Source organism: Chiloscyllium punctatum, chromosome 15 (assembly GCF_047496795.1).
Source record: "Chiloscyllium punctatum isolate Juve2018m chromosome 15, sChiPun1.3, whole genome shotgun sequence".
Classification (NCBI taxonomy): Eukaryota; Metazoa; Chordata; class Chondrichthyes; order Orectolobiformes; family Hemiscylliidae; genus Chiloscyllium; species Chiloscyllium punctatum.
In genome coordinates, this window is record NC_092753.1 from 82,902,104 (window position 1) to 82,915,076 (window position 12,973).

General features: G+C 42.2%; 1 protein-coding gene across 5 annotated transcripts in view; it reads right to left on the reverse strand.

Moving 5' to 3' along the window:
* kcnj15 (potassium inwardly rectifying channel subfamily J member 15) overlaps positions 1 to 12,973 on the reverse strand; it is a 41,101-nt gene that overhangs the window by 17,564 nt on the left and 10,564 nt on the right. For 4 of the 5 annotated variants that reach the window (XM_072585673.1, XM_072585672.1, XM_072585671.1 and 1 more), the window contains one exon: positions 11,618 to 11,685. The exons of the other annotated variant lie outside the window; for it this stretch is intronic. In XM_072585673.1, coding sequence (XP_072441774.1) covers positions 11,618 to 11,664 — 47 coding nt within the window. In that variant the 5' untranslated portion in view covers positions 11,665 to 11,685. The remainder of the gene's footprint in view (positions 1 to 11,617; positions 11,686 to 12,973) is intronic. 5 annotated transcript variants of the gene reach the window in all.

Here is a 12,973-nt window from a genome sequence, read left to right on the forward strand (position 1 = left end):
CTATCCCCAGAGGTCTGGAATAAGTTTTGAACCCTCAATTTACTGATTCAGAAATGAGACAGCCACCATTGTACTGAGTCTGGGACCTTGTCATTTGTTGCTTGCAGCACCTTGAAACAGTCTGATGACACCATAACACACTTTTAAAATACAGGGTATTCTTTCTGCTATCTTTTTAAATCATGGTATATTACATCGTTCTTTTTCAACCAGAAATTTACTTAGAAGTACATCAAAACTAGATGGTATAAATGTAAGCACAAAATGTAAATTTTAAGTTCATTTAAATGAAGAATTTTTGATGGAAATAATGAAAGAATTTGGATTAATTTTCCAAACAAGGTAGTGCAGTGAATCACATGGGGCTTTCAAAATACACTTAGCCACAGGTCAGACAGATTTGTCTTTTCTTGTCCTTGACTCTTCATTACATTGGGAGCATTATGGAGTGACTTGGCTGTAATGGGTTATTCAGATTTATCATTACAGTTTTCATCAATATGACTGATTGCACCACTGACAAAAATAAATTTGGTTTCTTATTCGCATTCAACTTGAAGCTACTTCAGGTGAACATTTGCATTCATGGCATCGGATAAATATTGATGCAAGAAATTGCTATTTCAACTGAGATTTGGAGATCTTTATCCCTCATCACAATATTACATTCACGAACTGGAGTCTCGTAAGCTGTATTTGCAGTGAAGGTATGGAAATTTCAGTTCATATTTTTAATATTTCGTGCATTACAACTGTGGCTATGTTTCAAAAGTATTTCATTGACTCAAAAAGTTGTGAAATGGACGATACAATCCTTTTCTTTCTTTTGTCTTTATTAATTCCCACAGTAAAAGTTGGAATCTTCAGCAACAGATCAAACCCCTTTTTGGGTCTTGTCGTGAAAAGGTTTGTAAGGAAAGTTAGTGTGACATGATCATGGAAATTTAAATCTAATAAAAACAAATGATCAATTTTCCAAAATGTGGTCTCAATACAGAAGTTTAAAGTTGTGTTCAACAATATTAAAAAAAATTCATGAAATGCTTGCATGCTGTATTTAGAGGGCTCCAAGGCTACGTTGACAATGTGTGAATGACAGGATTTAATGCACATGAATCACTAAACACAGAAGTACAGGATGGATACCAGTCTGTTTAGTGCATTCAGTGGCATTATAAGAATAATTACATTTAAAAGAAAACAATCTTAATCATGTGCTATACATTTAGGCTGAGCTTGTACAGTCACTTGTGCAACAATGAAAAGTGGTTTTGAACTGAGAAGTGCAGGTTAATTCTGACTACTGAGGGCAGTAAAGTCCTGAGATAGCAGACATCAAACACTTCAGAGGGCTCTCTGACATCACAGAGTCAGCCAGCATGGAAATAGACCCTTTGGTCCAATTCGTCCACGCTGACCAGTATCTTAAACTGAACTAGTCTCCTTTGCATGTGTTTGGCCCATATCCCTCTAAACCTTTCCTACTCATGCACCCGTACAAATGTTTTTTTAAATGTTAGAATTGTACCCACCTCTGCTATTTCCTCTGGCAACTCATTCCATACACACACTATACTCTGTGTGAAAAAGATCCCCCTCATTTTAAATCATTCCCCTCTCACCTTAACTCTATACCCTCTAGTTTCTGACCCCTCCCCCACCTTGGAAAAAGACTTTTGACTATTCACCCTATCCATGTTCCTCATGATTTTATAATCCCTCAATCTCCTACACTCCAGTGAAAGAAATTAAAGTTAGACACTGGGGTGACTTCACTTTACTATCAGATGGTGAGCCATGGTTAAGAAAACACTATCTACAAGCAGCAATAGTTCAACTCATAGAAATGTACTGCACAGAAACAGACCCTTCGGTCCAACTCATCCATACTGACCAGATATCCTAACCTGATTCCTGATGAAAGGCTCATGCCCAAAGCGTTGACTCTCCTGCTCCTTGGATGCTGCCTGACCTGCTGTGCTTTTTCAGCACCACATTCTTGATCCAGATCCCTCTAAACCCTTCTTATTTATATACCCAAGACATGCCTTTTAAATGCTGTAATTTTAACATCCTCCACCACTTCCTCTGGTAGCTCATTCCATACACGCACCATTCTCTATGTGAAAAAGTTGCCCCTTAGGTCTCTTTACTATCTTTGCCCTCCCACTCTAAATTTATGCCCTCTAGTTCCAGACTCCCCCACCCCAGGGAAAAGACTGTCTATGTATTACCTGTGACTCTACTTTCAAGGAAGTATGAACCTGCACTCCAAGGTCTCTTTGTTCTGCAACACTCCCCAGGACCTTACCATTAAGTGTATAAGTCCTGTTCTGATTTGCTTTTCCGAAATGCAGCACCTCACATTTATCTAAAATAAACTCCATCTGCCACTCCTCGTCCAGGAAGTATATAGCTCTTAAGATTAAAAGCTCGTTACAAGCAACTTTCTCATACAGAGGCCACCAAATAATAGACCTATATATACACACATCACAATCATAAATTTTACTCTTGACCTCAAGTTTATTCAAATGACAGAAGGGTTGGAGTTACAAAATATAACATTAAGAAGCAACTGGTTAAGGAATAACAAGTAAATGAACAGCAAATCAAGGAACAACCAATCAAAGGTCAGCTAGTAGAAGATTACATAGCACACCCTGAACTCATGGTAGAACCTAAGACAAGATCAGAATCCACACAGGTCAGTCACACTGGGATAAGATAGTTGTTTCATACTGTTAATGAGGTGGGAACCTGTGGCTATACAGGATTGGCATAAATGTTTTCCACTATCATTAACATGGAAGAGCACTCAGACTGTACAGCTAGCAATATTTATGAGGGAAAACGAGCAATGAGATAGCCCATGAAAGTATACTTCAACTAACTAATTGGTGAATTTATAACTGATGCAACTCAAAGTGCAACACAGCCTGGTAAACAAATAGATGAGACAGATTCACATTTGATGTTAGATGCTGAGGTGACTCGGAAGAGGTAATTTCAAGCATAACAATTCATTTCTTTATTTCCCTCGAAAAAGTCCTCAGTAATAATGACAGAAGCTATCTTCAAACAGAAAGGAAGTAAATACGGTGGTTTCACCAATAATGCAAGTGTTGAGGGTGAAGCAGAGGGTCCAAGCCAATAACCAGGTTGAAATAAGAGGTTTACAGCACAGATCAAAAGGTGGAGTGAGAATACAAATCTGCTAACACAGATTGATGATCTGGTGCATACAACTACTTGGAAGCAACCGCTGAAAAGGGATGACCGATGTCCAATTAATCAAGATACTGTAAAGAGGAAAATGCCTGTTTCAGCTGGAGAGCTGGCTTCCCTAATCAAAATCCACAAGATTAAGGATCCTCCAGTTTAAAAGGACTGACTGACCTCAGGCTGTCAGCAAAATAACCAATATCAATAGTCTTCCACTCAGCAAACTATCAATTTCCCAAGTCTGAGTAAAGTATGCTCTTCGATAATGGTGACGCCTCCAGATCATCTGATTTTGAAAAGGCAGAGCCTTGTGGAAGATGGAAGATGGGGTAGTTGCAGATGTGATTATGTTTTTAGGTATGATATCAATAATTAGAAAAAGAGTTTGCAGAGTAATGCTGTATATTTTGTTCTGAGAGGGTTAGTACAATTCTGGTCACCACACTACCAGAAGGCTGTGGATGTTTTGGAAAGGGTATAGAAAAGGTTTACTAGGATGTTATCTGGTATAGGGGATTTTAGCTGTGAGAAAAGGCTGGCTAAATTGGATTTGCTTTCACTGGAATGCAGGAGGTTGAGGAGTGACTTGATAGAACTTTATAAGAGTGTGAGTGGCACGGAACATATGAGGCGTTTTCCAGGGGTGGAGAAGTCAATTACTAGGGGACACAGGTTCAAGATATGAGGGGGAAGATTAAAAGAGATGCGTGAGTCAAGTTCTTCCCACAAAGGGTGGTAGTGCCTGGAACACATTGCCAGGGGAGGTGGTGGAAGTAGACACAATAGCAGCTTGCGAAAAGCACCTGAACGAATGCGTGACTAGGAAAGGAATAGAGGGATACGCATCCTGTGATTGAAGACAGTTTTAAATGGAAGGGTGAATGTGTCGGCACAGGCTTGGAGGGCAGATGGGCCCGTTTCCATGCTGTATAGTTCTTTGTTCTTTGAGGAGTATCATAAGCACCACTTACTATGATGATGTCATAAGGACTTATGTGTAGAGCAACTCAGGAGCTCGAAGGATTGAGACCTAACTGATGATCCTCCAGGTCTGTCTATCAGTTCAATGTAATCTAGAACTAATTGTTACTATGTTATAAACTAAATACTGATAGCTACAACTGACACTTCTAGTCAGACAATTTCCTCTATCCCACTCTACCAAACCCTGGAGTTCTCTGTACTTAAAGAGGATGGTGCCAGCAACTCTTATCTTGAGCAGCAGCTGACGGCAAGTCCAGAAAGATGGAAAATGCTTAATGATCAAAAATCATCATCAATACTCTGTTGAGAGATTTTTTAGACTACTGCAGGAGACCAAAGAGAAAGAGGTCAGAGTTGTAGTGAGGCAGAGAATTAGAAATTATAAGTAGAGTTCAGAATCTCAGAGATACATATGAAGACTTCCATAATAATGTTTGATCGAGCAGAAGAAAATCTGTATCTTCGGGTTGCCTGAGCATGATCTGCAAATAAGGAAAAATTACTTCGGACAATAATGGCTCTCCATTGCTTTCCATTCTGATGAAGTCTTTAACTTATTGAGACGAACCGGGCAGTGTTCACAAGTGTGGAAATGAGTATTTGCATCATTTATTACTCACATTCCATAAGGAGCAATGAAAGGTTTCTTGAGAAAGAAGATGTATGAAATCTTGTCCACCTGCAAAATCCTCCAAGGTATCTGCAGCCCTTTAAATCAGGTCTCTTGCACATTTCGGCAGGATGTTACTCATGCCCCCTTACACATTAACAGCACAAAGGTGCAACGAGTGGACAGCATCAAGCTCCTGGGAGTGGTCATCAACAACAAGCTTTCTTGAATTCTTCATGTGAACACACGGGTTACAAAGGCCCAACGACATCTCTTTTTCCTCAGTCAGCTGAGGAAATTTGGCATGACGGCAAATACCTTTCCGACTTTTATAGGTGCACTGTCGAGAGCATTTTGTCTGGATGTATCACTACCTGGTATGGCAACTGTACCATTCAAGATCGGAGATGGTTAAAGAGAGTGGTGAACTCAGCCTGGACAATCACATAGACCAACCTCCCATCTATAGAATCCATCTACCAGGCTCATTGTCAGGGAAAGGCCGCCAGCATTCTCAAAGATCCATCCCACCCTGGTAATGTTTTCCCGCAACCTCTACCATCGGGGAGAAGGTACACACACCTGAACACATGCACCAGCCAGTTTCAAAACAGTTTCTACCCTACTGTTGTTAGAATACTGAATGGACTCACAAACTCTTAGCATTTGCCTGTACCTGTGTTTTTGTTTTTGCCACTGTTTATCTATTATTTACTTAGCTATGCTACTTAACTCTGATCTGCCTGTATTGCTCACTAGACAAAGCTTTTCACTGTGCCTCAGCACACGTGACAATAAATACAATTCAATCCAATTCAGTTCAATTTTAATCTCCGCACCATTGGTGGCCACACCTTAAGGTCTGGAATTTCCTTTCATATCATCTACTTCTTTCTCCTCCTTTAAGATGTACTGTAAAACTGGTCTCTTTAACCAGCTTTTTGGCCATCTGCTCTAAAATAGCCATGTGTTGTGGGTCTCAGTCATGTCACATGTTATAATGTTCTTGTCTCCTGGACAGTGTTTTAGGATATTTTATTACACTAAAACTACACACACACACACACACACACACACACACACACACACACACACACACACACACACACACACACACACGATTGTTATGTGCATGAAATCCACAAATCTAGAAAATGTTCATAGTTCACTGGTGAAAGGGAAAGTACTGATAAGAAACACAGCTACCAGACACTTTCTGGTGAATGCACAGTTCTCAACATGTGCGTTTCTGAATAAAACACACAAAGACAAGCTGAGTAATGCACTTCTACTCTGGGTGTTTCTTTCAGAAAGGGATATGCTCAGAAAGTATGGGTAATGTTAAGTGACTGTTCTTAAATTGCTGAGATGGTGGGATACTTTCTATGGTTGTGAACAGGTCGAAGCATGCTTACTTACAGATAGCATGCCATCTATATAAATAGGCACTAAAGCTGCGCTTCATCAAATAGAAGATAGGGAAGATTGTCAGTAAATAATTCAGCAGAGTAAGAATACCCAAGGTGGAGGGTGTAGGTGCAGGGAAAGGGGTCTTTCAGTGTTTTACTGTTTTACCACAAGCATTAACCAACAGGTAATATAAAAACTAATATAAAAACAGAAAGCGCTGGAGAAGTTTGCAGCTTCAGTGGAGAGAGGAACAGAGTTCATGTTTCGACTTCTTTGGAAGAACAGCCACATTAGACTCAAAACACTAATTCTGTTTTACCCACCATTCTGACTTGGATCTATATCACGGTTTCTTCACCATCTCCAGGTCCAAGTCTCAGAATGCTCTTTCTAACAGCAAGAGTGGTCAGAAAAGCAATAGTAATGGGATATTAAATAGTCTAGAGAACCAACAGCTATTTCTACAGCCACAGATGTGAAGCGAGGATGGAATGTTGTCTTCCTGGTGCAAGGATCAAAGATGTAATTGCATGGCTGCACAGCATCTGCATGGCAAAATAAAAGCCAGATGTTGTGGTCCATATTCATATCAGACTGGTAGAAAGAGGCTTAAGATTGAACAGGCCAAAGTGAGGACTGCAGATGCTGGAAACCGGAGTTTAGATCAGAGTGGTGCTGGAAAAGCACAGCAGGTTAGACAGCAGGAAAATCAAAGTTTTGGGCAAAACCCCTTCATCAGGAATAGAGGCAGGAAGCCTCCAGGGTAAAGAGATAAATGGGGGGGAGGGGAGGGGAGGGGAGAGGGGGTAGGGCTGTGGAGAAGGTAGCAAAGAGTACAATAGGTGAATGGGGGTAGGGATGGATGTGATAGGTCAGAGGGAAGGAGAGGGTGGAGTGAATAGGTGGGAAGGGAGATTGGCAGGTAGGACAGGTCATGAGGACAGTGCTGAGCTGGAAGGTTGGAACTGAGGTAAAGTGTGGGAAGGGGAAATAAGGAAACTGGTGAAGTCCACACTGATGCCCTGGGGTTGAAGTGTTCTGAGGTGGAAGGTGAGGCGCTCTTCCTCCAGGTGGTGAGGGAGCAGTGGTGGTGGAGGCCCAGGAACTGCATGTCCTCGGCAGAGTGGAAGGGGGAGTTGAAATGTTGGGGCACAGGGTGGGTTGATTGGTGCGGGTATCCCGGAGATGTTCCCTGAAACGCTCCACAAGGAGGCGTCCAGTCTCCCCAATGTAGAGGAGACCACATCGGGAGCAACGGATACAATAAATGACATTGGTGGATGTGCAGGTAAAACTTTGGTGGATGTGGAAGGCTCCTTTGGGGCTTTGGATGGAGGGAAGGGGGGAGGTGTGGGCGCAGGTTTTGCAGTTCCTGCGGTGGTAGGGGAGGGTGCTGGGGGGTACGGTGGTTTGTTGGCAGGTGTGGGCCTGACCAGGTAGTCATAGAGGGAACGGTCTTTGTGGAAAGTGGAAATGCGTGGGGAGGGAAATATATCCCTGGTGGTGGGGTCTGTTTGGAGGTGGCGGAAATGTCGACAGATGATAAGGTTAATGCGAAGGTTGGTAGGGCGGAAGGGGAGGACCAGTGGGCGAGTGGGATTTGAGGGCGGAGATGTGGGATGTGGATGAGATGCATTGGAGTGCATCTTCAACCACGTGGGAAAGGAAATTGCGATCTCTAAAGAAGGAGGCCATCTTGTGTGTTCTGTGGTGGAACTGGTCCTCCTGGGAGCAGATACTGCAGAGGCAGAGGAATTGGGGATACGGGATGGCATTTTTGCAGGAGGTAGGGTGAGAAGAGGTGTAATCCAGGTAGCTGTGGGAGTCGGTGGGTTTGTAAAACATGTGTCAAGTCGGTCGTCATTAATGGAGATGGAGAGGTTCAGGAAAGGGAAGGAGGTGTCAGAGATGGTCCAGGTGAATTTAAGGTCGGGGTGGAATGTGTTGGTGAAGTTGATGAACTGCTCAACCTCCTTGCGGGAGCACGAGGTGGCACTGGTGCAGTCATCAATATAGCGGAGGAAGAGGTGGGGAGTGGTGCCGGTGTAATTACGGAAGATGGACTGTTCTACGTAGCCAACAAAGAGACAGGCATAGCTGGGGCCCATACGGGTGTCCATGGCTACCCCTTTGGTCTGGAGGAAGTAGGAGAAATTTTAAAGGGTGAGGACCAGTTTAGCCAAATGAATGAGAGTGTCAGTGGAAGGGTACTGTTGGGGACATCGGGAAAGGAAGAAATGGAGGGCTTGGAGACCCCGTCATGGTGGATAAGATTGGCCAAACATAAGATTGAACAGGCAGATTTTAGAAAGCTAGGAAGAAAATTAAAGTAACAATCTCTAGATTGTATCTGATGCCATGCACTAGTAAGCACAGAAATAAGAGAATAGTGCAATTAAATGCTGGCCTGGAGATACAGTACAAAAGGGAAGACTTCAGATTCTTGGGGCAATGGAAACCAGTCTAGAAAAGGTGGGATCTGTACAAGTCAGATAGTTTGTGTTTTAACAGGGCCAGGTACCATATACTTTTGAACAGGTTTGCTGTTGCCTTTGTTGATCATTGAATCATAGATCCCCACAGTGTGTAAGGAGGCCATTCGGCCTATCAAATCCACACCGACCCTCTGACGAGCATCCCATCCAGATTTACCACCTAACCTTGTTCCCATGGCTAATCCACTAACCTACACATCCCTCAACACTGTGGAAAATTGAGCATGGCTGATCCACCTAACCTGTCCATCTGTGGACTGTGGGAGGAAACTACAGCACCCAAAGGAAACCCACACAAACATGGGGAGAATGTGCAAACTACACATAGACAGTCACCTGAGGGTGGACCTGGGTTCCTGGTGCTGTGGGGCAGCGGTGCTAACCACTGAGCCACTGTGCCAGCCATAATGGTTCAAACCACCTTGATCAATGAGAACCAAAGTCTAGATTTAAAAAGGAAAGCTGGCATCACATCAGAATGGTGAAAGGGGAAGGGAAAGGGAAATGTGTTCAGTGATGGCATCACAATGGAGCTGGTGGAAAATAATAGAGGTTGGTGGGTGAAAGGGGTATTCATGGGACTGAGATAATATAGAAAGGATGAGAGGAGAATTGCAGGAAAATTCATGGGCATACTTGAGGATGCTGTCAACTATGGTGGCAGAGTGTCCTCAGTTTAGGGAAAAGAATGACATGTCAGAAACACCGATAAGAAAGACTGTATGAGTGCATTCAATACAACAAAGTATGGAATGAAATTCTTTCAGCACTTAAAGGTGTGCTAGTGTGCAGTATGATTAGTTATGGAAATCAGTAGGCTATCATTTTTTGACGGTCAATCCTATAAATGGGGACAGAGATGTTAAGGTATTTCGAAGAGTCAGACATGTGAAAACAAGAAAAACTTGGAAATTGAAAGCAATATTGAGTTTTCTAGCTCAGGGCACGAGCAAGAAGTGGCACCTAAACAGTCCTCAATGGATTGGGAATGGAAGGGTAGAAGGAAGAATGTATCATGCACCTCAAAAAAAGGGAAGCACAGCTCAGATCCAATATCTTTTTATTTGGATGAAATGAGCATTGTTCACAAGAAAGTTGGAAAATGAGAAAAGAAGTTCATCCAGATACAGGACAGTGAATGGTGGATAAAGACTAGAGCCATGGTCATAGAGTTTTCCAGCACTGAAACAGACCCTTTGGTCAAACTCTTCCATGCCAACCAGATATCCTAGATTATTCCAGTCCTATTTGCCAACACTTGGCCCATATCCCTCTAAACCTTTCCTATTCATGTACCCATCCAGATGTCTTTTAAAAGTTGTCAACAGCCTCTAGAACTTCCTCTGACAACTCATTCTATACATGTACCATTCTCTGCATGAAAAAGTTGCCGCTTACTCCCTTTACATCTTTCCTCCTCACCTTTAATCTATGCCCTCTAGTTTCCAACTGCCCTTCCCTGGGAAAAAGACCTTGGCTATTCACCAAATCCATGCCCCTCATGATTTTATACCCCTACAAGGTCACCCCTCGGTTTCTCATGCTCCAGGGAAAATAGCCCCAACTTATTCAGCCTCTCCCTATAAATCAAACCCTTCGATCCTGGCAACATCTTTATAAATCTTTTCTGCACCCTTTTGCACTTCAGTTCAAGAAAGGAGCAGAGAGCCTTCAAATCACCCATGGTGGATGGAAATGTCGGAAGACTGGTCATCATGATGAAGGAATGGTAGGTTGGACCATGAAAATGGAACCTGCTAAAGTGGCAGGGTGGTCAGAAGAATGGTGGATATATATGAAAGAGATGATTATCGATGGATGACTGAAATAACGGTTCTGGTTAGTGCATTTTGGGAAGAAGGTAGAAGTGAGCTGTTCAGGACTAGGGAGCTATGAGGTTGCAGTCAAAATTAGAGTAGATCAGGTAGCATCCAAGGAGCAGGAAAATCGACATTTCAGGAAAAAGCCCTTCATCAGGAATGAGGTTGGGAGCCTCTGGGAAGAGAGAATTCATACTCTAAACCTCCTTCCGAATCCTCTGCTCCACACTTGCACCACCACTTAACTTCTTTACAGTCAGCTATGCCTCAACTGAGGGCCACACTCTCTCAAAACTGCAAACCACTACTGTATTATATCCTCAGAAGAATTCATACTCTCAATCTCTCCACTCCCGAGGCTCTCAGCCTAATTCCTGATGAAGGGCTTCTGCCCGAAACGTCGATTTTCCTACTTCTCGGATGCTGCCTGACCTGCTGCACTTTTCCGGCAACACATTTTTCAGCTCTGATCTCCAGCATCTGCAGTCCTCACTTTCTGCCAGCTTAAGTACCAATAATCCCCTGTAAAAAGAAAACTTCCCCAATATTCCACAAATAAAACTGACAAATGAGACATGCTTGTCTTGTGCACTACCAAATAGAATTACGATCCAAACTATCTTGCTCAAAATGTCTTTCCATGTATAATCTGAAGACTTAATTATTTTTAATACTTCAGTTATGTCACCCAAACAAATCTGTGCTTAAATAGATATCTCTGATAATTGAAAACTTTGAACTAGGGATCACCCCTAAACCCAGGCCTTGTGTATATCACATAATGTTGATTGAAGGATGACCATTGCCCATATTATCAGAAGATCTTGGTCCATCTTCCGTCACAATTAAACCTTTTACATCAATGTGAACAGGCAGTGGGGCCTTGGTTTACAATCTCATCCAAAATCTAACCCTAATAGCACAGCATTCTCTTAATTCTGCTTTTAAGTGTCAGCCTAGATTAGGTGATTGAGTCCTGGAATGGGAATTGAAACCACAAGCTTCTGACTCAGAGATGACAGCAGTGCTATCTATCAGTTACCTCGGAACTGAAAAAGTTATAAAGGGCTTACCGTGTTAATTTTTCTGCAACATTTGAAGGTAGTAGGAAAGTGATCATTGGTGCCAAGTACAGACAATTCTTGGAAATAAAGAGCAGGTAAATCAGCATCAGATCAGTGATTAAAGCAGTAACACTTCAGCAACCTTCACTTCACCACAAGTAGCACAGTCCAACAGAAGTCCCTGATGTAAGAAAAGCCAGAACATGCCCAGGAATGCGAGAGCTGTACTCACCTGAGCATGTCCTGATTTGTCTTTTTGTGGCAATGTCAGGATCTTTCCAGACTTATAATTGCAGTTCTAATGTAGGCTCTCACCTGAAGCAGTTTCTTATCCTTCCCCGCTTCAGACTCTGAGTAACATGCAGCCAGAACATTTTGTCTTTATTCAAGATTTTCAGCTTTTTAACCATATGATCCTACTCAGTGACTACTGGACACTGAGAACATAACTTGCAGAAGAAATGATTAAAAATATTGCACATTTTCAGACAATCATGCAAGATCAACACAGAAGACAATGGAAAGGCCAGAAAACTAAATTCTATATCAGATATTAAATAATCTATAGAGATAAACAGGTATAAGAATAAATTTCTGTTGATTATACCAGGCCTGGTCAATGCAAGGCACATTTACTTTTGTGTCAGGAATATCTGCATCTAGACAGAAAACAAACACTCTCAATCTCAAAGTATCAAGTGAGATTTCAAGGAAGGGAGAGGCATTCTAACCTACCAATGCATAAACTGAAGCAGATATCAGAAACTTTGAATATTCAAATGTATAACACATTTTAATAATTCCACACATTTTTCTCCATTCTCAGCATCACCCTACCCTTTTGTTGGTACAGTTTTCATTCACTGTGATGTACCATTTCTAGGTTTTACATTTGGCACTGGATGCAGCACAAAGTGGTCTCACATTCTGAGTGTTTAGTGAGTTGGCTGTAGCTGGCCAATGGAAGTTTTTTGATGATTTAAACCTCTTTTCACAGGCTTAATGACACGGTTGGTCATACTCTCAATTGAGCCAGAAGACTGTGGGTTCAAGTCTCACTCCAAAAGCTCCAGGCCATCAATGTAGTGGAGTACTGAAAGAGGGCTGCACTACTGGAAGTGGTATCATTTTGATGCTAATACAGTGCAGAAGAAGGCATGATTCAGCCAGTGATGTCTATACTAACTCTCTGAATGTGCATGAGAAAAAACAGGGAGGTTATCTCTGATGCCTTAGCCGATATTTCTCTCTCAATCAACAACTCAAATTTAGATTATCTGGCCATTATCACATGGGTGTTTTTGGGAGGTGCGGTGCATATATGACTTCCTGTCTTTCAAGTGAAGGCATAGGTTTAAGATGAGA